Below are 27,197 nucleotides of genomic sequence, written 5' to 3'. Positions count from 1 at the left end.
CTAAATAATTTGTATGAAAAATCTTGTTTCCAGTTTTCTATATGCTCTGCAACACACACACACACCAAAATTCAGGGCAGCTGGTAGCACTGAGCTATCTGTTACTGGAAGCTTTAACAAAGGCCACTGGTTGTAATACCAGGAATTTCCCTCTTACGCACTTGAAGAGATCAGAGATGAAGTGCACTGGTAGCGTTAGCAGTAATGAAGACTTGTCTTGTTTTAATAAATCTGTTGGCAATGAAGGAATAGTTTTGCACCTGGATATGCTAGTCTTGTACCTTTTACCACAGTTTGTTAATATATTGTGTTTCAAGAGTATAAACATTGATAAAACAAAGCTAATTACGGAAATGAAATCCTGAAGCTTGCTTGTGATACAGCTTGTAATAGATTTTGGAAGTTAATAGTTTCAATAGTTGAACTCTTGCCTCTTTTGCATCTGTTTGTTTTTTTTCCACAGGTACTTCCTGACTTTCAGTAGGAGAGAGAAACTAAGGACTTTGAAGATAGATGCCTGTGGCCCCTTGCTTGGCAGAAACAATGCTGCAGCGATGAGATTATAGCGAGCCCTTCCTGTGTGGCCTCCATGGGTCCCACTCAACTCAGCACACAGGATCATGGGAAGAGGGTGGCAAGTGTATTTGAGATGGAGGAGGAAGGGCTCCCGCTCTTCCCTGGCTCAGATAACCCCCCTGAGCATGCAGGTATGCAAGAATTCTCAGTAAATCCATGCAAGATAAAGGCTACCCCCATTCTTTCAGCTGCAAGCAGAACTGATACTTGGCAAAATTTTAGGACAAGTTCTTCTTTGCTTGAGGTGCTCAGAGATGATGCCTAAGAATAGAGTCAGTTATTGATAGCTGAAGACTGGTTTTATCTAAGTGATAAATGCGTCAAATATTTTGCTTATTTGACCTTCTAGTGGCTAGTTCCATGGCAGTAAAATAAATTAATTTTTTTAGCCTTATCAAAAGCTGCTAAACAATAAAGCTTTACTACTGGAGACAGTCCAACAAGGGTAGGTGGTGCAAAGAAATGATAGGGTTTTGCAGATTCATACAGTAGGAAGACAGCAGGAGTTTTCCATGCATTTCTTACGTTAACTGAGGATGAAGAGTATCAGACACAGAACTGAGATTCTGTAGTTAAAGCTGCTGCTTATGATCACAGTCCTACACTTTCAAACTGTAAGAAGACATCTCTGGATGGTAACAGGAAAAAATGGAAAGCAGAAGTGCATAGGATCATTCTTTTAATGAAAGTATGACACAATAATGTATTTGCTCAGCAGTGAGGCAATGGGCAATCTTGACATAAAACAAAGAGGGAGATAATCTGAACATTGAATGAGGACTCATCAGTAGAGTAGAAACAAAGAGAGTAGTTAAAAGGTGATATGAGACTACCCAATTAAAGTCCTTAAAATGGATTTGAGGACTTGAAAAGAAAGTGACTGATAGATTGTTTTCTTATGAAAATGTAAGGAAAAAAGACACAAAATGTGGAAAATATTTATTAGCTAGGGCATCTACTGAGGAAGAAGGACCCTAATGAGAGCTAAAGGTTCAGAGATGGCATTCATGCTTTCTTTATACATCTTACATTATTTCTGTTATCTTTGACTACAGAAAATAACAATAATCATCTATATAACTAAAATGCTTCATGTTCAGAGATTGAAAATAATTTGCATAGATCAAAGAATAAGCCAATCTGTCTCAATAAAGCAGTCATAGAAAGATAATAAGAAGTTTATGTAACGTCTTAAAGAGAGCTAAGAAATCCAAAAGATGGACAGATTTATCTGTGGAAGTCATTGGATTACTTTGCTGTTCCTCAGAAGCATATGAACATCTCTTGAGGCCTCAGCAAAGTTGTTTTACCAGTTAGCCTACCATTACATGTGTTTATATGGAGTAATCTGAAATGACTGTAGGCATTGCATAATTTTTACTTGGTAGTATATTATGTGAAGAGAAATATAGTTGAACAAAAGAGGAGGATATCAAAAATTTAACCTTTCTGGTGATATTTTCTTTCTGTTCAATCTGCAATGAGAAGTGCAGGCCGAAATGAGTGACCTCCAGGCCTCTGTAAAGTCAGTGGGATTGAAAATCAACACCAAGATACTGAGACTGACCTAAAACTGGTTACCATTTCAGGAACTTGAGCAGAATAATAAGTGTAAACACAAGTAAGGATAGAAGTACTGGAACAGTAAGTACAAAAATGAGACATACAACTGTAACCCTGATGCTGATCAAGAAATGCTGTAGCCTTGTTCTTGAAAATAAGCATTAACTCCAGTGAAAAGCTTTTCTAGGTATATCTAAACATAATCTGGAGATTTATCAAGACATGCTGATTGTAATCTTTATGACAGCTGTCGTAGAAGAATCTATTATATCTGACATCAGCTAGAATATCTGATATCAACATAGCTAGAATTAAATGGATGGAAAAGAAAGAGGGCTAATAGGGAGGGAATGCACATAGAATACTGGTGAGCATTTGACTGGAGTGCTTAAGGTAAGATGTGTTGGAGCAGACCAAAGATGTTTTCAAAATGCAGAGCCACTAATAAGACTAAAATCTGTCATAATAAGATTAAAATCTGTCATAATGATATAGGAAGAATTGGGAGCTGCTGCACAAGACCACCTAAAATGTGTAACAGTAGTGAAGGCCGTGTGTTTGAGACAGAAGAACAAGCTTTAGTGAACAAACTGTCACAATGAGAGTGTTTCAGTTTTAGGAGTGAGGAGTGCTCTTCTTGAAGAGGAAATGATGGCTTCAGGATTCCAAAGGCTCACAGAGCTTGTGAAGTGTAATTCTTGTCTGCTTATTGCAGCTAATTTTGCAAGCCGCTGTCTTCTGTCTCGACAGTTTCCCCAAGTGTTCCAGTTACAGGGATTGTCTGCTCAGTCTGGTTTTTGTAGGGTCACAGTTTCAGCACTGGCTTTCTGTCACTATTGAATTGAAGAAACATTTTTCTTACTCTTGTGCATACATTTGTCAGAGAATAGAAAAAAAGAGAACTGGAGGTGAGTTTGGAAGAAATTTACTTTCTGCACAATCTTAGATTTCAACTCAACTATTTTGGAGGTCTTTCTCACCCTGGTAATTTAACTGTAATTTGAAAATGTAGAAGAACACTTGTCCTGAGCATGTTTTGGCTGTTTGACTCTGTTTTGGAGGGGAACAAGTGTGAAGCTACATTAGTTTATATAGCTGAGGTGAAACCTTGTGGATTATGTCAGTAAGTTTGTTGCAGAAGACTTGCTTGCCCAGTGGGGGGTGTGCGTGAAAAGGGAGGAGACTTAATCTTTTCATCCTTGTGCTTGGGAGATTGCGGGTTTGAGCGAGGATGTTTGTTGTCTGGATTGGGGCAGTCAGCTGCAAACACCACGCTTCCTTCATGTCTGTGTGTTTTCTTTTCTTTTGTTTTTTTTCCTCGCTACCGTTCGTGTCGGTAGAAAATCCCCCCTTGAAGCGGAAGAAGGGCCCAGCCCCTAAGATGCTGGGAAATGAAGTGTGCAGCGTGTGTGGGGACAAGGCCTCCGGCTTCCACTACAACGTGCTGAGCTGCGAAGGCTGCAAGGGCTTCTTCCGCCGCAGCGTCATCAAGGGCGCGCAGTACGCCTGCAAGAACGGCGGCAAGTGCGAGATGGACATGTACATGCGCCGCAAGTGCCAGGAGTGCCGGCTGCGCAAGTGCCAGGAGGCCGGCATGCGGGAGCAGTGTGAGTGTGGGCACCGGACACGGGACAGGAGGGCTCTGGGGACACTGGCTGTAAGGCAGGGGACAGGGAGAGTGCTTGGGGAGGGGGGACATGGAGCAGTGCAGGCTGGATGTTGCAATGCGCGTGGGAAGTCACTGAGAGCTCAACAAGGATCATGCGGGGAGCTGAGGTTGTTAGTGGAACACCACTGGTGTGCTGAGAACCCCAGCCCTCCTTTATTCCTTTTAAGAACTCATAGAATATACCAGCAGAGGAAAGACTGATGTGTTCATCATGGTGCTGTAAAGTGTGTCAGTAACGCCAGGCTTGTGACCAGGACTGTAAGATTGGTCATCGTGCTCCTTGAACAACAGGCACTTTTCTTTGCTTCCTACTGTGAGCTTGCAAAAGAGGTCAAGGGCAGCACCACAGTACTGCAGCTGTGTTTGTGCATGAGCTGATCTCACTGCTCCCTTTAGGGTTCTCTGCTATTTTTCTCACTCAAGCCACAAGGCTGCTGTTTCTGAATATTCACCAGTATTTCTGCTTGCATATCAGGAACCACCCTCCTTGGCCCAGGTATCCAAGTTTCATCCCTTTACTCATCAAGACTGACTGAATGGGTGCTCAATTAATGTTAGATCTGTGTGAAGTCTTCTTTTCTGACATCCAGCACCCAGAACAGCTAGGAACAGTGGGTATTTCAGAAACATCTTATAACATAATTTTGCAAAAATTAAATCCCAGTGAGCTAGGAGACATGCTGTTCAGTTTTTCAGCGTGAAACACAGCACATCAGTATCTTTGTCTCACATTATGTATGCTGTCTTTACCCCATTGCCCTGTTCCCAAGAGCTATAAAATGGATGTATTTGAAAAGCAATGCAATAAGACCACTTGTTCACTTAGCTTCTTTTGTTGCAGGTAGATACAGAGAGCCTCAGTATGTTTCTGCGTTTAGTCATTGTTTTGTATTGGATGACAGCTCAGGAAAATTAGGTCAAAAGGAATCTTGGTGTTATTATCAAGAACTTGGCAATTCTTGTCCATACTGTAATCCGCACTGCCAGTTTGCCTTGTTAGTTTAGACAGAAACTGAGGGCTTTTTCCTCCAGCTGTTTCACTTGGAAGGTCATTTCAGAACTTCCCCTCTAGTAATTGCTGGAAACATTCTTCTAATTCCCAGACTGAAGTTATTCATGGACAGTTTATTGTTCTTAAGCCAGTGTGAACCATGAGGTTAAATAATTCCTTCCTGACAAACTGAGTAAGTTAGATTGCTTTAAATTTAGCATACTGTAGGAGCTTTCACATAGGCAGGTTTTAATAGTCACTAATAGCCAAATAACATGTAACCAGATGAAATTTTTTTGTGCATCGGGGTCCCAAGATGAGGGACTGTAATCACTTGGATCAATTACTTCCCTTCTTAAACTAACACTGTAAGTAGCATTCTCTAATCTTACAGATCCCCTTTATTTTGGTAATTGTATTGAATGCCTTTGCTGTTAGAATTGTAAATTTTGTGCATGGTGTGTGTACCTGTGCACCCATCCTCCCTGTTTGAAGGCAGGGATAAAGGTTACTCTCAGCTGTGTTATGTTCTTTGTCTATCCTTCCAATCCCAAGAATGCTGTCTTACAGTAGCTCTACAGTTCTTCTCTTTGTTTAACGTGATTCTGTTAAGAAAGTGCAGTTATATATTTGTTCTGTTTTAAGGCCTGCTTTTCTGTGTAGCAGCTATAGAATCATAGAATCATCAGGGTTGGAATAGACCTTTTAAGATCAAGTCCAAATATTGACCCAGCAGTACCGCTGTAACCCTTAAACCACTAAACCATATCACCAAGCACAGATCCAGGTGCCCTTTAAAAACCTCCAGGGATGGTGACTCCATCACCTCCCAGGGCAATTTCTAATGCATGTCCTAGCAAGGAATTTTTTTTTTTAAATACCTAATCTGAATCTCCCCTGTCTCAGTTTAAGGCCATTTCTTCTTGTTCTCTCACTGTGGGAATGACAGGAGAGACTAACCCCCACCTCATTACAACCTCTTCTGTTTTCTGTGTTATCTGTGCATTAAAAAAATGGCCAAAGAATCTTTCAGCACTTTTAAAGTCTTGTTTGAAAAGTCAAGCTTTGTTTATTTTTGTTCCTGAAGATACAGTCCCACTGTCCATGTCACTGACACAGGTGTTCAACAGCTCCAGTCCCAATGCCAACCCCTGGGGAACACCACTCATCACTGGTCTCCACCTGGACATTGAGCCACAACTCTTGGAGTGTGACTGTGCAACCATTATTTTATCCTCCAAGTGATCTAGCTGACAAATCCAATTTAGAGACAAGGATGCATCGCTCCTGAGCTTGGGGGAGGCAACCTTGAATATTAACCAGCTTTCTTGGGCCCCTCTTCCCTCCAGCACTTTATCTGATAGTACTCTACTGAGCAGATCCCTCAAGAGGCCAGAGTCTGCTCTCCTGAAGTCCAGGCCAGTGAACTTGCTGTGCACCCTCTCTCTCTCTGTGGTGCCAGTATGATCACAGCCCTGCAGGTGTGTGCATGTCTCCAACTCCTCTTATTTATTCCCTATGCTATGTGCATTTGCATAGAGACATTTAAGTTGGGCTCCCAGTGAACCTGACTGACTGGATGGAGTGGCAAGAATTCCATTGTGCTGCTCTTCAGGTGCTCTCCTGCTGACCTGCATATTCTCTCCAGGCTCTGGGCATCTCTTGCTGGCCCTGGCATCAAACTGTATTGGGAGAGGAGAGGGATAGATTGAAGTTCCTGTCCCTAGGCAGCTTTAGTTTAAATCCCTCTTCACTGCTTGGCAAGCTAATGAGAAAAGATGTGCTTCCCTTTCTCTGACCGCGGGACCTCATCAGCCTTCAGTAGAGCAGATGCCTTTGAGTTGTTCTGTTCCTTACAGTGTTACATTCAAATAACATCTCCCCTTTGGCTTAACAACTGAAGGAGACTTGTAACCCTATTCCTGAAGGACCTGGTCCTCAGTACATTTATGTGCAAAGTTACTCTTCCATTATTCATCTTGGGATATGTTACTGCTCTAGAGTTTGCTGCAGATGGCCTGTATAGCAAATTAGCCTTTCAAACTCCACCCAGGACTGAGTCTGACCTGTGAAGAGGGTGAAATGACACAAGCTGTTAAACTAACAATACTGAAAAAAGATGTAACAGTAGGATAATATAAAATATGGTGGACACACCATGGCATGAAGGGAGCACCTGTTGTAACATGACATTTTAGGGAATTGCTTTAGGGGGAATGTCACTGTTTTTCTGAGATCTTCCAGGCATCATGAGGGGAGCTTCTGCCTTTTGTGAACACTTTACATGACAGTATGGTTAGGCAATGGAACAACTTAAAGTAGGGAATAGAGGGAGAAACAAATAAGTATCACTGTTGGCTGTGCTGTGTACACTCTGCTTATGCCTGGTACAGGCAGCTGTGACCTCTTCCTCTCCATCTACAGCACATTACCTTGTGTTTAGTGTGGTTCCCATTGTGTTCCTATGATTGATCATGAGCTATTCCTGCTTTAGATGTTCTGTCTGAAGAACAGATCCGACTGAAGAAACTGAAGAAGCAGGAAGATGATCAGGCTCGGACAGTTGTGGTGCGCCCGAACCCTCCAAATCCGCCAAGCCCTTCCCACAAACTGACGCCGGAACAGCTGAGCATGATAAAAAAGCTTGTGGCCGCTCAGCAGCAGTGCAACCAGCGCTCCTTCACAGACAGACTAAAAGTGACGGTAAAAACTCTACCAGTGTACCCAGAATAAGAAAAAGTGAAGTCTGGGGAGTTGCACTTTGGGTAAAACATTTGGGAGAACAGTTACTTTTAGGCATTGCATCTATGGACTAAAACTCTGTAAAGAATAGCAAAGGGTGATGTTCTGAAGTTGTCATTTTCTTTCCTTGTTCTCTTCATCTTACCTTTCATCTTTGGCTCCATCTTTCACAAATATGTGCTGTCTCTTCTTGTTCCCACAGCCATGGCCCCAGATTCCTGATCCAAATAACCGTGAAGCAAGGCAGCAGCGTTTTGCTCACTTCACAGAACTTGCAATTATCTCTGTGCAAGAGATAGTGGACTTTGCCAAGCAATTACCTGGCTTCCTGGAGCTCACCAGGGAAGATCAGATCGCTTTACTGAAGACATCTACCATAGAGGTGAGGGTTTGACCCCACCCCAGAAAATAGTAGCAAAGATGTAAGATTTGGCATTATCCACCTAGAGAACTAGTTCCATCACTTTTTTGAGGATGGCAGACTGAAGGACCTCAGCTTGTTGGACCATTACTGTGGTGCGAGGTTATATTAGCAAGATGCCTAGTTATATACTGCAGTGCCTGATTATACAGGAAGGGAATGAGGCAAGTGCCTTGGTAGTGGTAAACAGGAATTTCCCATTTCCTGGAAGCAGACACCACAAAGGATGGCAGCAGACCTTATATTGGAATTTTTGAGCACTCTGAGGGAAACTGGAGTGGTTTTGTTTGGTAGTTGGTTTGGTTTTTTTTGTTTTGTTTTTTTTTTTTTCAAGGATGCTTCAAAAGTCAGCAAATTATTGATGTTGTAGCATTTCTTCCTGCTTTCAAATCAAATATATCTTATTTCTGTCTTCAGGTGATGTTGTTGGAGACATCTCGGCGCTACAATCCAGAGATTGAGAGCATCACCTTTCTTAAGGACCTGAGCTATAATCGGGATGACTTCGCCAAAGCAGGTGGTGCATTAGACAGGTGTTTCTTCCTCCCCAGTGTCTTGTGTTCTTATATATTTTCCTTTTTAATGTAATGTAGGCAGCTGGAAGTAGTTTGTGGTGAGAGAGGTTTAGAACAGGACCAAACCAATAGCCCCACAAATGGGCTTTTTTTTTGCTTTTAATGTATGATACCAGCTCAGTTCACGTCTTTTCCTAGGTATCAATTTGCTTGGGAAAATCTGGACTCTTAAAGCATTAAAATATTGTTGCAAGTGTCCACCTAGGACTAGCAGTTGGTGTGAAATTCCTTGCTTGTGATGTGGTGGTGGAGCTGTATCAGATCATACCAATCCAAACTACAATGTTCTCTCCTTTGCAAGTGTATCACTTGCTAATTGGGATGGATGCTTGGAGTGATGACATTACTGTGATTATATTTCAATTGATACGAAGTCTGTACTAAGCGCTGAGGATCCCCAGAGACTGCTTTAGACATTTTATCATCATAATATATGGTAGCCTGTGTTGTTGTGATCTCTGAAGTGTGTTTTTCCAGGAGCTTTGAGTATCTGTAATTTCAGACGAACTAACAAGAAGTATCTTCAGCATTTTTAAACCCAAAATTTTAGCTGTGCTTCAGCTGATTTTTAAATTTTATTCTTTGAGTAGCTATTTAACCATTTATACTTGAGATGGTCTTTATATACAACTTTTCTTTATGATTCTTTTCCTGGTAGACTTCAGGTTATTAGAAAGGCAAAAAGCAGGGATCCAGAAAGATTCCATCCATTTCGTTCCTCCTTCTCTGATGCATTTGTAATGCAGGAAATTGGAAAAGTGGATGCTATTTTGGAGGAAGGGCCTGAAGTTTTCAGTATGATTACATAGCACAAAGAGATCTGATTTGACAGTGGTCTCTGTTATGGCAATAAATATCAGTATATTTCTGTCTGATTGCATTAATCAAATGAAGTGATTGGAAGCCTAGGCCAGGCTCTGCCTCAGGTCTCCCAGTTCTTTGAGCTGAAGGAAATGGCATAGCTCAAAGTTCTTGGAACCATATATTTTCAGCTCATACATACTTCAGATGAGCCTGAAGTGTGGAATTAAAGCTTTCTTTGAAAGCATAAAGGCTAGGGGGTATGAAGGAGGTGATGCTGTGAAAGTGGACAGTATAAATGTTGTGCTTCTGAGGTTTTGATGGACTTGTCTGATAGCTGATGGTTACGTTCCTTTAGCTGTTGCCCAATAATATGCTGTGGGGCATTTAAGGCTTTAGGAAAACACAGAATTAGTGTAATTTTACAGTTAGAACCTGACTCCTGAGTCACTGTTATTAGTGCTCACCAGTAGTGGATGTAAAGGGAGGATTCATTAGAGCATAATGTAAGGGTTTTTCCCTGCCTGCCTCTCCTCCCCAGTCCCTGGCGTTATAGCAGTGGATTTCTGGCAGCCTCTTCCATGAAAGGGAGGGGGAGAGAACAGAGACAATTGTTACTGCCTCACCTTGTTCTCTTCTGTTTGTTGCAGGTCTGCAGTTTGAGTTCATTAACCCCATCTTTGAGTTCTCAAAGGGAATGAATGAGCTACAGCTTAATGATGCTGAATATGCACTTTTAATTGCCATCAACATTTTCTCTGCAGGTAAAAAGCCAGGAGGATCCGAAGAGCTGCAGCAGTGAGTCAGAGGGCAAAGAAAGTAGAGTGAAGTGATGTAACAAGCAGAAAAGGAGTAATAGAGCATGGATAGAATCTAGTGATAAAAGAAGCATTATATTCTGAAATTTTCTAGTGACACTTTGAAAGGAAATTGACTTCCTCACTGCTGGAAAAGTGTGGAGAAAAACCAGCCAGTATTTGTCTTACTCTTTTAGAAATTGCTATTTTATTGCCCCCTGAATGTCCTTGGCACCTCTCTGGTGTGATGCAGATCCCACAGCATGAGTGACATCTAGTGGGCAAGCTAAAATACTCTGGACAAGAGGCAGTATCGCTTCAGGCCAGGACAGGGCTTTGCCAAGAAGCCACCTCTGCTCTTCTTTCTTGTGACCCGATTAATGACTGTTTTCGTTTGTTCCTGTTTTCTAACTGTCTCAACTACTGGAGAGACTTTGCCATTTGCTATTGAATAGGCAGCTTCACATTTTTTCTGGGACAGGAACATCAGACCAAACAGCACTGTGTAAATGTGTTTGGTGTCTAACCTCCCACCTCTATAGGAGGTGAATGGGATTCTCCATGTGCAATAGACATCACTGAGAAAGAAGTTAGAGGCAAGTGACACAGTTGCTGTAGCATTAAGGATATATCTCCCACCTGTGCTGCGTGAATGTGAGATGAAGTTTTGGGAAGACACATAGGAGGAAGTGGGGTTAGACAGAGATGTTAAATCCACTGAAGCGGCCCATGGCAATCTGCTTACATCCACTCTGCTTACTTCTAACCTGCTTTTTGGCAGACCGACCGAATGTGCAGGACCAGTCCCTGGTAGAGAGGCTGCAGCACACCTATGTGGAAGCGCTTCATTCTTACATTTGCATCAACAGACCAAACGTAAGTGCCTGACTGGAACGTCTCCAGTGATGATGCAATTGGATTTTGTGTTTATGCAGGCAGAGTTCCTGCAGTACTGTTTGTAACAGGTCTCTTGCTGCCTGTTGTCCCTTCTGGGCTCATTGATGGCAGCTGTAAATGCAGGGTTTATGATCTGTCACAATCTGCTGTCCTGTATCGTGTTCTAGCCAGCATGGAAAGTCAGGAGTTTTGGGACATGATGTACTGCTTGTATTCTTTCACACTGCATCCTTCTGGAGAATGCTGGGTCTAGATGAAATAAGGATTGTGATTACAGTATATCATCAGTTGTGGTGATTTTTTTTTTTTTAAACAAAGTTTTAGATTAATTTACTAACAGCTGTCTATTTGCCCCTGCAGGACCGCTTGATGTTTCCACGGATGTTAATGAAGCTGGTCAGTCTTCGGACACTGAGCAGTGTCCACTCTGAACAGGTGTTTGCCCTTCGGCTGCAGGACAAGAAACTCCCGCCCCTGCTCTCAGAAATCTGGGATGTGCATGAGTGACTGCATGCTCCCAGGGCGCTGACATGCTGACATAATGCCATCTCCCAGCCTTTGCTAACGAGAAGCCAGCCTCCCCTCTCCAAAGCACTGGACCCTGGGCTGGGCATGCAGGGAGTGATGAGCCTGGGGTTTCAGTGTTGTCCTGAGACTATGCAGGAGGCAGCTGGGGTAGCTCAGATGGAGGGGTTGGTTTCGATGTAGTGCCCATACCCCACAGGAATAACGTGAAACATTCGAAAACGGTAGAAATGAAGACCTTTCCCCCTGCCCCTCAACTCCTTTTTCTTCAGAATCTTTCTCTTCTCTAAGCATATGCTGAGGGTTTGCCCATTGATCCTCTTCTTGCTGATTATGAAAATGAATTTGCAGGAACTTGCCAAAAGCTCTCTGTTGAGCATATCCCAGCTCAAAAGGCAGGGTCCCCAGTGTACCTGGATCTGAGGAGCTCAGGGAAGTCAGTGTGGTTGTTCTGGGGGTTTCACTGGGTTTCCTATAAATAAAATCTCTTGAATGTGCTGCCCTTTACAATGATTCCAAGAGAAGTAGCTTTTATTTCTTTATTATGAGACTTCATCTCTAGAGCTGCCCTTTATTCTGGCCCTCCTTTGGAAAAAGGATTCCTGTAATATGTAGTGCCCTTTGTTTAACAAGGAGGTCCTCTGGGTAGGGAACATTGTGTATCAAAAAGATGTCAGGCATAAAGTAGTGGATTTTTTTTTAATGTAATGCATCACGGTTTTATCTCATGGTGGTTCGCAGACAGCTCAATTTACCTTTGATTTGCTAACAGCTGGACAACTTTAGCTCAAAACAAATCAGGGCATAGATTTTATCTTTAGGGGTGGAATAGAAGAAAGATAGGTGGGTAGGCCTGGTACCTAGGTAAGGTGGGTGTGGTGGAAGGATCTCAAAAGCTTCCAGGAATCTGGAGCATGTGGTATGTGTTCCAAGGTGGGTGTGAAGACGTATTGACCAAGGAGAGAGGACACACTGCATTTAGTGAAATATGTGGGCATTGCATAAGCTGTGGGCTGTACAACTCTCAGATCACAGGCTGCAGGAATATTGTGTGTAATCAGATCTGCTTGCATTGTCTTCCTTTTGCCAAAGTCTTTCCAAGGTACTTGCCCACAGTTTCAGTGATGATCATGGGATATGGAGGTCCCTCCTGTATGAGGAGTGCCAACTGCTTCAGAAGGACACTTGGGTCTTGTATCCTTTCTTCACTTTGGGCATTGTGAGATCCACGCTGGATTTATGGCTCAAGTTTTAGGTATCCGCATCCATAAGTATTCTAGGATTTATAGCAATATTTTGTCTGACGGAAAAGAAATATACTGTTATAAAACATGTTCCTTATTTTCCAAGAGAAAACATCTTATGGCTGATCTCAGAGATGTAACCTTAAGTATCCTGGTAGCTTGGTCTCATGAGTCTTCTCTGTCATAGGGGTTTATGTCTGCTTGCCCGGTGAGCATCCCAAGAGCATAGGTTCACATGGCTCGGGGTTTTTTTGTCTGTCTGTTTTTTGGTTTGTTTGTTGTTTTTTTGGCTGTGTATCTGAGCGCTATGCCCGCGGTGAGGGTATCGTGTCCATTTTGCACTTGAGGTTGGTCCCCTGCCACTGGCCTTCACTCTGCACCTTTGTAAAGCACTTGTAACAATCTGTAAAATAATCTGTTGTTTTTTATAACTCATTGCAATTGCAAAAATTCTTGTTTAAATCTGTATTTTTAACTAATCTGTTTGAGAAATGTTAATGTTTATATAAAAGAATAAAGCCTAATACAGGATTTTGACATTCTCTGATGTGCTGTAATGAGACTGGAGGAGGTTGGAATAAGTTCTTGCTGTAACAAGCTCAAATCTCTTAAGAAATGATGAGTATATGTGTTAAGGAGAAGCAAGAAGTGATGAGAAAAAAGTAGCAGTGCAACCCCAGGCAGTTTCTTTGGCCTTTAGTATGAGATTTGTAGCTCAGTATGTGCCTTGCTGTGCACCATAGCTGGCAAATAGGTGAAGTGGATTAAGTATGTATCACAAAGACCATGCATTATGCAGACATACCTCACCTTGGTCTGTACAGCTGCATTCAGAATGTAACCCTTTTATTGCGTATGCTCTACTCCATTTTCTGCGTTTTGTGGCTCACCAAAAGTGAAAGAGGGGTTCAGTGCATCCCAGCTGTCAAGTGTATTTCAGCAGTACCTTACCTCATCCCTGATATGCTGCTCATTTCTGATGTGTTCATAGGCAAAAGACCAGGAAGAGCTGAACATGTGCATTACCTCAAAGGGAGCAGCAGGATGGGGAAAAGCAGACAGCTGTCCAGCATTAGCTGCTTCCAAAGTGCTTGATGATCCCCTGCCCCATTGGGAAAGGAAAACAATGGTCAGTTAGCAAGGTTGCACACCACAGATTGTTCTGCTGAAGCCTTTCTGTTACTCTGGAAAAAAATAAATTGGAATCTACTGAACCAGAGGAGGAAGGAATAGGTGTAGGCTTACAGGAGATTGGAGCAGAGTATGGGAGGGCGAATAATGAGCAGAAGTCAAGAGCTCATCAATGCTGGGTGGATTAGAGGGTGGCTGGGCCCTGCTGTAAGCAGAAGAGCTGCAGCTTAACTTCCACTTTCATATTCTTTGCATCTCAATTTGAAGAGAAAAACTGCATGTGAATTTGAGGGATTCTCAAGGTACAACCTGTAACATTGCTGTGGATGGCAGTGGTGAGAACAGTGACTGTCCTTGCCTCTGGATTGTGGTTCAACCCAGACAGCTACCAAGACCCACACAATCACTAGCTCACTCCTCAGCAGCAGGACTTGGGAGACAATCAGAAGGGTAAAAGCCAGAAAACTCATGGATTGTGATAAAGACCATTTAATAGGGAGAGCAAAACCCATACAAGCAAAGCAAAGCAAGGACTTAATTCACCGTTTCCTGTGGACAAGCAAGTGTTCAGCTATCTCCAGGAGAGTGGGGTCATATGTGTAATTGTTACTTGGGAACCTCCATTGCTCCAAACCATCCCACTTTTCCTTCTTCTTCCCTGCATTTTATGTGCTGAGCGTGATGCCATGTGGTCTGGAATATCCCTTTGATCAGTTGTCCTGGCTGTGTCTTCCAACCTCCTGTGAATCCCCAGCTTCCTCAGCAGTGTGGTATCATGGAAAGCAGAAGAGGCCTTGGCTCTGAGTGAGCTCTGCTCAGCAATAACAAAAACATCTCTGTATTATCAACCCTGTGCTCAGCACAAATCCAAAACACAGCCCTGTACCAGTCACTGTGAAGAAAATTAACTCCACCAGCCCAAACCAGCACACTCTTCCTTCTGCATCCCTTTTCATTATCATGTAGTCAATCTCCTTGTTTACAGCTTCACATTCTCACTTCGTGTGAAAGTGCAAATCAGTACAGAACCATTTTTTTTTCTTTTAGAAGCTTCCCACGTTAGCCCATGGAGCTCAAGTAAGCAGGTGTGGGGGAAGAATGGTCCATGAGATTGGTCACCCTCTATTTTTATGTTTACAAAATGCTATCTAGGCCTGAGATTCAGTCCTGCTGCTCTAAGTCTCTCTAGTTGATCTATTTCAAATTAATTTTGCTGATTTGGCCTCTGGAGAAATCTTGGGGTGTTTGAATTACAGTCCTGGGAGGTGTTTGTGGTTGACTGCTCCCTTATTCAACAGCTGTATTGGCTCATGATGCATTCAGGTGTATGGGGAGGGAGGAAAGGTATTTCTGAAAACCCAATTCCTCTACAGTGGACAAAATACAAATGAGAAATATCAAATAGTGTTTCTCAATTTTGCACTCCATATGTATAAAAAGTGTGGGTTACGACATTTTTGGTTGCATTTTGGGTTTATATTTGGTTTTGTTAATAAATGGATTTGTTTGTGCAGCATACCGATTTTTAGGAGCTTGGAAGTGGAAGGAACTTAAAAAAGCTGTGTCTCAAGCCTTTAATAACCAAATTTTCTTGTAATCTTGCGAAGCTACTGGCAAATCAGCAAGTATGTAGCTCAGTACAGAGAGTGAAAGTACACGGCACTGTGCCTGTGCAAGGCAGCGTGTCCTCGTCCGAGGGGAGCCGGGCTTTGCCGCGCGGCTTCCGCTGCTGCTTGCCGACGCTTCAAGCGGCTGAAGTGCTCCCGCTTCTCTCGACGCTGCCCGCTCGGGAGAGCTGTTTCCCCCCATGCTCCCCGACATCCCGCCTGCATCCCGCCCCCGTCCCGCCTGCATCCCGCCTGCATCCCGCCCCCATCCCGCCCGCATCCCGCCCCCGTCCCGCCCGCATCCCGCCCCCATCCCGCCCGCATCCCGCCCCCATCCCGCCCCCATCCCGCCCCCATCCCGCCTGCCCCTCCCGGGCTGCAGCGCCCCCTGCTGGCGGCTGGCGGCGCGGCTCCCCCCGCCCCGGCTGCGAGTGGTTCGCTCCGCCCGCCCCCGCGCCCCCCCGCGCCGCCGCCGCCGCTCGATGCGGAACTGGGCGGGCGGCGCAGAGCGGCGGTGGCGGCGGCGGTGCAGCAGGTGAGCGGGGCGGCCCGACCGGGCGGGCCCGGTGCCGGTGCCGCAGGCGGCCGGGTGCGTGCACATGTCAAAAGCGGAGCCTGCCCCACCGACCCTACCTGTGGGTCGGGCTGGGGAGCGCGGCCGGCGGCGCTGCCTGCGGTGACCCGCACCCGGACAGCTGGCGGCGGGCCCCCCGCTCTGAGCGCTGCCGCAGCCGCCCGGCCGGGCGCGGCGGTGATGCTCGGGAGCAGCGAGCCCTTCCGCAAGGTCACGGCCGGCGGCGGGCAGAGATCGTGGCCCGTCGCCTCAGGAGCGGGGCCGGCCGGGTTCGGCTCCATCGTCCCGGGGCGCCGGCGGCGGGCGGGGCCGCGATGTCCCGCTGTGGCCGCGGGGCTCAGCCGGCGCTGTGGGAGCCGTCCCCGCACGGGAGCGGCAGCAGCCCCCGCGGGGTCCAGCCGGGACTGACCGGCTTTGGGAACAGCGGCGTGGCCGGCCGGGGAGGGGGCTCTGCCGGCGGCGGGGGCCGGGGATGTGGGCGCGGGGCCGCCCTCGGTCCCGGGCAGCCCGGCGGCTTTTCCTCGCTCCCTGCCGGGTGGGAGCGGGCAGGATGGGGAGGGAAGGGAGAAGGGCGGCTCAGGGCGGACAGAACCCCTTGGAAAGGGTGAGGTGTGCAGCCATGTGAAGGGGTTGCTGCGGTAATGTGACTGGAAAGGTGCTTTTACTCCTTGGTTTGTAAACAGCAGATCCTGTTACTCCGCAAGACAATAGAATAGGAAATCCACTTTATACTGGCCAAATTCTTATGAAGTCGACTATAAATCAAGAGCGTTTTCCCCTCAGAAATGGGTGTCACCACCTTGTTGTGTGGCTCGCTTTTATTGTCAGGTGGAGGAGGGGAATAAAGCTTGGTCTGTGTCACTGTGTGGAGTGACGATAAAGAAGTGTTTCGAGAAATTATAAGCTTGGAAAGAAACTGATTTGTTTCCCATCCCATTTGATTCCCTTTCCCCCCTGAACTCCTCCATATACTGTTTTCAGTCATAAGCAAAATAGTATACATTATAAATACGCAGCCCCATGGAGATGGGGGGTAGGACTGTGATCTGGCATTATGTTGTGCTCTCCCTAGACAAGCCAGCCATTTTCTCTACATCCAGTGTGACTCTGGGTCAGCATTTCTGTTGGTGTGCTCTCGAGTGTCCTTGCTGTGCTCTTTGCACCATCGCTTATCTGCAAAAAGGATGCTACTTGTAGACACAAGCAAGGGGAGGGAAGATTTATTGTGGTGTCCTGAGGGTCACATAATCAAACCAAAGTCATCCAAATATAGGTTATTTGGGAAGTGTCTCTATTTTTGGACTTTATACTGCTTGGACCTAGGGAACTGTTTTGGATTGGGCACAAGAAGTACTTGCTGTTTTCAGCACTAATGAAAAGCTGCAATCCTGACACATCCAAGAGCCACTTCACATCCAACATAGCTAAAATGCAGTTTTTACAGGATCTAATCTGGCCATCCCCTCACAGCATGTTATGTAACACTGAACTGATAGATCATTCCAGCTATAAAATACTATTTTTGCCTTACTATTGTATTGTTAGAAAATGCACAGCTTTTGAATGCAGTTTAATAGGCACTGTAATTAAATGCACACTTGTTAAGTATCTTACCATGTGTTTAACAAAATGCAAAATCATCAGCAAGTCTCTAGAATGTTTTTGTTTGGAGAGTAATTCAGCCTTGTCCTCACTAAAAGACCTTGTACCTGCCTGTCCAGTGGTGCTGCAGTTGTATCACAGGTCTGGACTCCTGTGTTCTTACCAAATGAACAGGTTTCAAGCTGTACGCTTCAGAGTCCTTCTGCATTGTTTTCCACAAAGTTACTGCTTTTAAAACAATTCTGATTTTACTGGATGGGGAAAAAAGGAAGACAGTATCCTCACTGAAAGAATGTTGTCTACACAAAATGCATAACATGGCCAAGACACAGTTCTAGGATTTATGTTGTATGCCAGTGCTGTGAATGGTGATGAATCAAAGGCTGTCTGTAAGCTGGCAAAAAAAAAAAAGAAAAAAAGTCTTCTGGTTTAAAGTTTTCATGGGAAAACATATATATATATATACTAGAGGGCAAACCTCTTCTTCAACCATGGTACCATTCCGTAACTTGTTGAAAGCAGACAGGGTGTGCATGTAATGAATCACAAAATATGCTGAATTGGAAGGGGCCCACAAGATTCATTGAATCCAACTCCTGGCCCTTCACAGGACCATCCCCAACAGCTACACCATGTGCCTGAGAGTACTGAGTCCAATTTCTGTCCATTTTAGAAGGATTTGGGGGCCAGAGGAGTAAAAGTTCCCAGGGTATTTAATAGTAATCCTTGCCACCTAGCCAAAGTAGCTTTTTTAGGTATTTCAGCATCAGGTCTGGTGGTTGAGTAGAAATGGTAGAATCATCAGTGCATTTCAGGCCTTACTAAAATACTTGTTTATATAATCTTCCTGAATTAAATTAGTGTTGGCTTTCATTTTATCTGCCTCAGGCTCAGGGGCATAGAGGCTCATAATTTATAGCTTTTCCCCTCTCACCTCAAGCCATATCAAATACTCAGGTTCTGTACAGACAGGATATACTAGGCATACCTCTGTAGTGTTGTTCAGTCTGGTCTGTTTAATATCTTCTGTGGCAAGCCAGTTGAAAAACCAAATATTTATGAAAATTTTGAGTATTAAATTAGAAAGTCGCAAGTACTGCTAAATTCTGAGAGAATAAATTTCTTCAGTTTTTAATTTACAGCATTCCGGCTAATAAATTTTCTCTGATACTCCTTTCCAGATACATTTGTTAGAGGAATGGCTTTCTTTATGTGGGGGAATATTGGTAGAGATTTAGTATGGGAGAGGGGATAACAAATGGTGTAAAATACAGTGTCATCCCCTGTCATTTCACGCTGTCATTTTTAAACTGGATTTATGATGGCCATCATATTCACAAAATGGTAATTGATACTTTAATGTTAAAACTTAGTAGAGAGGTGAATGGTTCACTTACTTTCCATTAGGAAGGAATTGGAGACAGGCAATGCATATGCTACAACCCAGATGAATTCCTGGAATGTCCTTTTGCCCTGTTGTGCCTGCATTTAAGATATACTGCATTAAATTTCCAGGCAGTTGATGTAGTTTTTCAGTGCACTGGTAGAAAATACAGATAGAACTTCTTATTAGGGATTTGCAGCAATGAGGAAAGGATTTAGAAAAAAAGAATGAAAGAGCTTGATGTGCAAGATTAATATCATGTCCCCAGTTTAAAGAGCTTTCGTCTATCTCAAGATAGGAATTTTTGTGAAGTAAAAGCATTGTCAGTGACCTAATAAGAAGCAAAGTGAAATAAAAAGGAGAATCATGAGGCATCAATTAGAAAGGAATGTATTTTAGTGGGATAATCTGTGGAATAATTGTGATATTTCTTTTGAAGACAGAATGCTTTGCTGCTTTTCCTTCTCTACCTTGAGAGCTATCACAAACTTACATTGACCTACTGCTTGCTCTGTGGCTGAACATATATAATTCAGCTGGTCTTTGCTCTGTTGTTTGAGCTAGAAAATAATTTTAGGGCAGTTAGATTCTCTGTCACTGGATCTTCTTAAACCTGTCAAAACCACATGGAAATGACTGTCAATTATTGATAAACACGCTCCTGGTTTCTGTCTTGGAACTAGAATAACCAGCTGAAACCCCAAATCAAGCAGACTGAAGAACTGACCCATGTACTTACTGCCAGGAGCTCTGAAACATCTTTACACAACTCCCAGAAACCACTGAATTGTGAGAGGTTGAGTTCACTTCAGATCACTGCTACTAGCAGGACCCTTGCAGGAATTTAAAAATTAGAAGTGCTGCTTGCTTATGCCTAAATTATCTAAGCTGAGGCAGTTCTCATGCTGTGATCCCAGACACTGCAGTTAAATGAGAGACTCTTGTGTTTCTGGGTTGCTGTGAGAAATAATGCATCAGTGTAGCAGCAAGGAACAAGGTTTTATGGTTTTCTGTTTCTTCTACAGCTTTCATTATTTCAAAGCAGCAGCATTTGCAAAACAGAGCTGGTCATCATGTTGCCTTTGATGTATCCAGTAATGTTTGTCAGATATCACCTTTTTGTTTGTGACTAGTCTCTAAACAGTTGTGAGAATCAGGGAATTAACATTCGCTTTTTTATACAAGAGACAAAGATAGATTACTGTCAAATTTGTTATCTGATGACCTCCAGGAACTGTGTGTTATCTCTTGAGCAGAGCAGCCTTTTATTTCATATCCTGTTACTTTGTCACATCTGCAAGATCAGTGCCCTGGTTGTGTCCTGCTTCCCATTATAATCTAACTGAATTTCCCAATGTCAGTGTAAAACTTTTGATTGCCTTCTTGCCTGTAGCTTTGACACCAGCTTCCCTGGATATCTGCTTGCCTGAGTATCTCGTCCTTTTTCTGGAAAAGCCCTTGTGACAGGAGTTGAGGAGTTGTGCCTCTGCCTGTTTCATCATCAGCTAGTGGGAGGAGAGGAGTGCTTTTTGTGATACAGATAATTACAAATTAAAACCAGTATCCACCATAATTTCATGCAGCCACAAATGCTGAGCCGCTCTGCTGTTGTGTCTGTTTCCTCTTGATAAGCAGTTAAACTGCTCTGCTGGAGCCATGAGCTGGGCATGCTGCTTCTGTCCTCCAGGCCACCTGGTTCCTCCCTTCTCTCTTGTTAGTTGTCTTAAGACATACATGCCCAGCAGGGTGGTGTTTTCCCTCCCTTCCTTTGCTGTGGTGGCTGCCACTGCCAGTGTCCAGAAGGTCCTCTTGAGAGCTCTTGCTCTGTCATCTTGAGGCGGTTCCTGTCCCTTCTTCACTTTGAGCTTGCTTCCCCCAATGTTTACGTGTGGGTGAGTGCCAAACCATGCTTCTCACATCCCTGAGCTCTTGTAGAGGGAAAATGGGCTTGTCTCTTATTTCCTTTCATTTCTGACCAGCTGGTACTATGATTGATCACCAAAATTAACAGTAGGATCGGTTTGAGGGTAGGAATTTCTCATATCCCGCAGTGTTGAAGAGAAGGGGAAGGTGTGTAGAGGGAAGGAATAACAAGCAGGTGGTACACGTGGGGAGGTAGGCTGAGTGTTTCTAATACACAAGGATAAACAGATGTGGGGCTCTGAGTTCTGAGGTGCCAACAACAGCCAAGTGACAGGATTACTTAAAGTACTTTATTTTCTGGTTCACATTATCCTGAACAATGTTTCAGTGTTTCCACACTGGTTGTGACCATTCCCCCTTCTCTGTCTTACAAATGGCTGTAATTTATTGTTGGTATCCCCTTTGTCTGTGTGACCAATTTCCAGGAAAGAGTTGAATGTGCCTGTAGCTGGTGGTGGTGATGCCATGAGTGATGTCTCCTGGCCCAGAGCTGCTCAGTGTGGCTGGGGGAGGCGCCTGTGGCAAGGGAAAGCACTGAATAATTTAGCAGTTGCAGCTGCATCCAGCAGTTCTCTCAAATGTCACATGCTTCGTTGTTTTCTTGTTAATTTTTTTATGGCTGTACGTTTACACCATTTGGCTTTTGGAAAAAGCCTTCTGGTGCCTGCATTATGGGAACCGTGGCCTACTGCTCAAATGGGAGCTGGGCAGAGGGCTGGGAATGGAAGCATCTTTTGGGTGCTGGGGTCTAGGCTGCACTCAGAAGCAGCACCAACATTTCTCAGCTTAAGCCAAAAGCAGTTCTGGCTTGGAAAAGAATGTAATGCTTTAGTGGTTGCAGGCAGTGTGAGGCTAATTCGGCTTGGGGGCATTGTGTGGGTTTTGGTTTGCCCTTCCTTCCGCCCACCCTCTCTCCTTGCAAAATGTATGAGAGCAGATTTGGGGATCAGTGAAAAGCTGATGAGGTAGAGAAAATGAGAAGGCTCTCATATTTTGTGATGGTGATGTTTCACAAGGAGGGGCAAAAAGGGACAGACTTCAAAAGAGTTGGCCTTGTGTTACTGTTCTCTCATGCAAATCTCTGGAGATTATTTTTGAGTAAGAGATGAATTTAAATTCAAGTGTAGAGCCGGAGAACTGGCCAGATTGGCAGAGGGTTTTTATGCCAGAATTTGTTCTATGATTCTGTAGTGAGTGATGCCCTGCACGATGATCCTGCCCAGGAAGGATCACGAGAGAGATGTTTCACACAGTAAAGGAGGGGAGGAGAATAAGGTCTTTAACCTAAATTGAAGCGTGTGAAATGTCCTGTGGCTGAGGCTAAAATCTGTCATCTCCTTCCTATTAGGAAGTGGAGTACTATAAAAGGGTGTGCTTTTCCTGCATTAGTTTATTGTTGATGGTTTTCCCCGAGAGTGTAATGCAATAAAATGGATAACAGTATTTGCATACTGTTCTTCCTCACACGCTTATCTCTTGTTGTTCATTCAAGCCCTAGTCTTGAATTTTCTTCATGGCTTTCATGTACCTACTGGGGTTGGAGCTGTGGCTCTGTGGGGCAGGTGCTGCTGGAACCGCTGCTCTGCTGCTGCCTGCAAATTCCCGTTAGGATTGCGTGTTTGTGTTAGCACACTCTGCACGTTCTTTTTGTGTCTGTGGAAGCGTCCTGTGGGTACCTGGATAAGTGGATTTTGTCACCTGTGGTTGGTACTCAGCTTTCCGTGGGCAAGAATGATTCCTGATATTTGTAGTACCCGTGGCTATGGAAAGCTCACAGACTGGGAGGCATTCAGCGTGCTGCAGGTACTGCGCTGTCATCTGGCCTGGGGCCTGCAGGTGCCAGGAGGGCTCTGTTTGAGTGCTGACTCCAGGCAGTCCTTGTGTCTGGGTGAAGCTTGTTGGTAGTGTGGGCAGTGCTGGGAGCTTTGGTGGTGGAGCAGAGGGGGTGGAGCGCTGCAGCTGCTCTATAAATATACCTGACAGGCTAAAATCTAGGGACTAAAAGATTGGGTTGCTATGGTGATTGATCTGAATCAGATTACCTGTGGGTCTGTATTCACAGCATGTGCATGTGTGGTGACTGCGTGATCTTGCATGTACAGAAGGCAGCTTTAGCCAAGCTTTTGGCTGAAGCAGGGAGGGGAAAGGAAGCAACATTGAAGGGCTGACATATGGCAAGGACTGGGAAATCTGTCACTATAGCAACCGGGAACCTGAATCAGTCCAGCTTCACTCCGTGATGCTGCAAAAAGGCTCCCATTTGTGTGGCATGATACTTCTGTTTGTGGACTAATTCTGGTCATATTCAGTCTATCTGTCAGCAGCCCTGCCCATGCTACTTCAAATTTGATCTTGAAAACTAATGTGGAGGCAAAAGATGATTGTCTGTGTCAGTACTGTTTTAGAAGGCAAAGAGGTAACATTGTTTTGTTGAAAGGAAGAAATCTTTATATTTATTGAGACGGCCTTCAAAAGAAGTCTTCTTGTATTGCCAAAACCTGTTTTCCTCATTAATTCTTTAGTTTTCTTAAATCTGGTTTGTTCTGTCCTTTCCCTCAAGATTTATTGATAGATGAAAAGTGGAAATAGTTGGGGTGCATCTGATGTTTTACCTGTAAGCAACTCTTACTGATTGAAGTGATGCATGTGCTCCGGGGTGGATGCTTTTAGAATTTGCCTGCAGTCCTGGTCTCTATTGGGTGATTTCTTATGCTTGGAACTATCCCCATGGCATTTTGCAGAACCACACCTGTGTTACAGATTAGCCATACTAGATACATCTGTCATTGTTTAGGTATGCTCGCAATTCTTCAAAAATACCCTCTTTTTTTTTTTTTTTTTTTCCCTCCAAAGTGCAAGTATCTTCTTAGGAGTCACAGTGTTGGCATGGACTGCTGCCTTGCCTGGGTGCATGGTAACACACAAAGCAGCTGCACCAGTATAGCAAGTCCATCCAGGTCAGATTTTAGAAATTGTTCCATGTTCTTTCAAGTTCTGGAGAAGGGGAGGTGTTCTCATCTCTGCTGTTGCCTGTGTTTCTTGTGTTAGTAGAAACACTGTAGTATCTGGATAATAGCAATAATGAGCTTCCTAGAATGTTGCATATTTTAAAGTATAAAACTGTTAGCAGTGTTTTATATGGTTGTTAAGCAGAGGAAATGAAAAATGGCTCATGTGAGAAGAGGGCTGTCTGTCTGCTTCTTTAAAAGCTCAGTACAAGCAAAAATAGCATGTGTTATACCAGAGATAACGTCTGGGATCATTTGAAGCACACTTGGAAGAAGTAACCAAAATTTCAGTGGTAAAGATTCCATAAAGATTATTAAAATGTCTAATGACAGGTCAAAGCTACCATGAACAGTTCATATTGTGCTTCAAACCATGTTGTTTCCAGTTCAGCAGTGAGTTAAATGGCGTTCCTGCCCATACAGGTGAGATTGGCTGGTCCTGAGGTACTCACGCCTATTTCTCATAGCTTAGCAGATAAGTCAAGGTGTGTGATGTGAGAAAAGGAAACATAAATCAACCCAGTGGGCATTGAAACTCCTGGCCCTATTTTGGCTTGCTCCAGCTTTCAGTTTAGTTTGATTGGTGATTCTTGAATTCACAGAAAACAACGCACTAAGGTCAGGCATAGTGGCTATTAGAGCTGAACTCAGTACAGACTGTCTTGGCTGGGTGTAAATAGAAATTCAGGATGTTCCAAGACAACTAAAAATTTAGTTCCTTCTGGGTGTGACTGGCAATTTGGTCTTTCACAAGGCGAAATTTCAGTGACCCATAATTTATGTGGCTTCTGTCCTGTAATTTGTTCTGTCTCCTTCACAATTTCATCTTTTTTCTCTTACAAATTAATGTCCCATGTATGCTCTTTATTCAGTCAGTGTGCAAATTGAATTGTATGATGCTGATTTATATTCTAAAGGTATCCATGGACTAGTGAACTGCACACTAGAACTTTTACCAGGTAAAAGCTGGAGATAATGGAAGGAGAAGCCTTTCTGGTACCTTCAGAAAGCATGGAAGAGTCATAAGGAAAGCAGGGCTTCGTACTCTCCTGCTGTAAATTAATGTGTTGTCTTCATGCCATTTTTGCAAGCAATGATGTAAATACCTGCTGGGCATCATGCAGTTCAGTGTAAGCCTGGCCCAGCAAAGCTGGAAGCCTCTGTGTGAGGAAAACAACCACAGGTGAGTGTGGTGGGTTGACCTTGGCTGGATGCCACTTTGTCCACTGAGCCGCTCTATCACACTCCTCCTCAGCAGGACAGATTGAAGAAAATGAGATGGAAAAAACCTTGTGGCTCAAAGTAAAGGCAGTTTAATAAAGCAGAGATTGCATTCATGGAAGCAAAGGAGCCCAGGAAATTTTATTTACTTCCCAGAAACAAGTGCTGTCCAGCCATTTCCTGGGAAGTAGAGCTTCAGTAGGCTTAGCGGTTGCTCCAGGTTATAAATGTTTTAAATAATGGATTCTGTGCCTTTCTTTTCCTCTCTCTTAGGTTTTATCCTGAGCAAATGTCATATGGGATATCCTTGGGTCAGTTTGGGTCAGCAGTCCTGGCTATGTCCCCTCCCAAGACTTTGCATACTCTCCAGCACTGCTGGGGGAAGATGTTGCAGAGGCAGCCTTGATGCTGTGCCAGCACTGCTCAGCAGTAGCCAAAACACTGATGTGTTACCAGCATCCTTCCAGTTACCAGTACACAGCACATCACTGGGAGGGCTGCTTTGGGGAAAATGGCCTCCATCTCAGCCAGACCCCATACAGTGACACAAGTGGTATTAACAGTTTTCTGTATTCAAGTCATACTTCGATTAAATTGCTATGTTCCTCTAGGCCTGTGTCTCAAATGAGAAGACTCTTACAAACTCTTACTCTTAACAAAGATTGAGGACTCCAGGGGATAGATGAAATAGGGGTACTCTACAACTCATGTCTCTTGGGACTAATGCAGGGCATGGCTCTGACACAGATGACTCTAAACTGATAAAAAATCTGCTGGGGTTCTTTCATGCTGCCCTATCCATCATGTGCTGTGGTGCTTTTCATGAGTCTTTGTGCTTGTTTATATAGACTTTTATTTCTGGGAGGAGTTTAAATTGCAGAATACCATGCAGATTGTTCTCTAAGAAGTTGTGCTACAACCTAAAATGTGGGTGTTTGGGGAGTTTTGAAATGAAGAGTAATGCCAGTAATAGAAGTGTTAGTTGTTTTGAACACTTTTTTAATGTCTTGAGTTACTGGTAAGCTGTGGTTTTGTGCTGGTTCTTGCCTTCTCTCTTTGTGCTTAGGCTATGGTGCCAACTTACTAGTGAGTATTGCTGACAGCTGCTACTGTGTGTGGGTAGTGTTAGCTCTCACCAAGCCGTTCACCATCCATATAAGTGCCTATTTCAATTTTGGTGTTGTCTGAGATGTGATCTGTTGGTGCAGTATGTTTCTGTGGTGGGCCTTCACTTCTCTATTTTTCTCCTTTTCTAGAGCTGAAGTTACAGAAAAATCTCTCATCAGGTGCTGCTTGAGGATTCAGCCTTCAAAGGGCTGGTTCCAATATGTTTTACAGAGAAAGCAATCTAAAGTTAAAGCAGTTTGAGAGAGAGAAGAGATTTTGACTTACCAATGTCAAAACCTGCACCATCTCAGAGTCAAGCTAATCTCTTGGTTCAGGTCCAAATTCCAGCGTGAAAGAGGAAAAATTGAAGTATCTCTTGGTTGTTTGATCTATTTCTGTCCTAATCTACTTAGTCTCTAAAATCTAGGAGGTATTGGAAGGATGATGGGAAGTCTTTTAGAAGGAAGCTACCTCTGTGTTGCCTGTAGAGGTGCTGGGTGTAGTTCTGTGATCACATTGTGTTCAGTCAAGTCTTCCAGATTCCCTTAACTTTCTCCTACCTTCTCTTGATGCCTGCACAAGCATTTGTGGGGCCACTTGATGAACAAAGTTAAAAAAAAAACCAACCAAACTTGTAAGAACAAAAGTGGTGAGGGAGAAGAAGAGAAGGCGTTAGGTTTAGTCCATATCAATTCCACAGCCTGTAGCTGTTCCCTCTAGCTGCACAAACTCTTCTGCCAGCACAGAGAAGGGAATGACACTGGCCTGAAAGCAAGCTCTTGGCAGATAGGGAGGGGGAGGCAGGACTGGGATGCCTGTTGGTGTTGTTTTATACAGAT

General features: G+C 44.0%; 3 protein-coding genes across 24 annotated transcripts in view; 2 read left to right on the top strand and 1 right to left on the bottom strand.

Moving 5' to 3' along the window:
* NR1H3 (nuclear receptor subfamily 1 group H member 3) overlaps positions 1-13,332 on the top strand; it is a 30,657-nt gene extending 17,325 nt beyond the window's left edge. For 4 of the 5 annotated variants that reach the window (XM_058829649.1, XM_058829651.1, XM_058829647.1 and 1 more), the window contains exons 2-9: positions 464-707; positions 3,480-3,746; positions 7,294-7,502; positions 7,744-7,923; positions 8,380-8,479; positions 9,989-10,102; positions 10,917-11,011; positions 11,393-13,332. In XM_058829649.1, the coding sequence (XP_058685632.1) occupies positions 590-707; positions 3,480-3,746; positions 7,294-7,502; positions 7,744-7,923; positions 8,380-8,479; positions 9,989-10,102; positions 10,917-11,011; positions 11,393-11,539 (1,230 nt within the window). In that variant the 5' untranslated portion in view covers positions 464-589 and the 3' untranslated portion in view covers positions 11,540-13,332. Of the gene's footprint in view, positions 1-463; positions 708-2,064; positions 2,221-3,479; positions 3,747-7,293; positions 7,503-7,743; positions 7,924-8,379; positions 8,480-9,988; positions 10,103-10,916; positions 11,012-11,392 lie in introns of those variants that run through there. The other variant, XM_058829652.1, reaches the window with a different exon arrangement.
* Positions 12,372-16,542, bottom strand: LOC131574851 (uncharacterized). Its single transcript, XM_058829655.1, has 2 exons — positions 16,173-16,542; positions 12,372-14,743 (listed from the first exon to the last, which is right to left on the bottom strand). The coding sequence occupies exons 1-2, from the start codon at positions 16,392-16,394 to the stop codon at positions 14,504-14,506; spliced, it is 462 nt and encodes a 153-aa protein (XP_058685638.1). The 5' UTR covers positions 16,395-16,542; the 3' UTR covers positions 12,372-14,503.
* MADD (MAP kinase activating death domain) overlaps positions 16,008-27,197 on the top strand; it is a 69,383-nt gene continuing 58,193 nt past the window's right edge. For 17 of the 18 annotated variants that reach the window (XM_058829636.1, XM_058829633.1, XM_058829630.1 and 14 more), the window contains exon 1: positions 16,008-16,074. The gene's annotated coding sequence lies outside the window, so the exon portion shown is untranslated. Of the gene's footprint in view, positions 16,075-20,895; positions 20,992-27,197 lie in introns of those variants that run through there. The other variant, XM_058829619.1, reaches the window with a different exon arrangement.

This window comes from Poecile atricapillus, chromosome 1 (assembly GCF_030490865.1).
Source record: "Poecile atricapillus isolate bPoeAtr1 chromosome 1, bPoeAtr1.hap1, whole genome shotgun sequence".
Classification (NCBI taxonomy): Eukaryota; Metazoa; Chordata; class Aves; order Passeriformes; family Paridae; genus Poecile; species Poecile atricapillus.
Note: the sequence above shows the minus strand (reverse complement) of the source record. Positions and strands in the feature narration are given on the sequence as shown.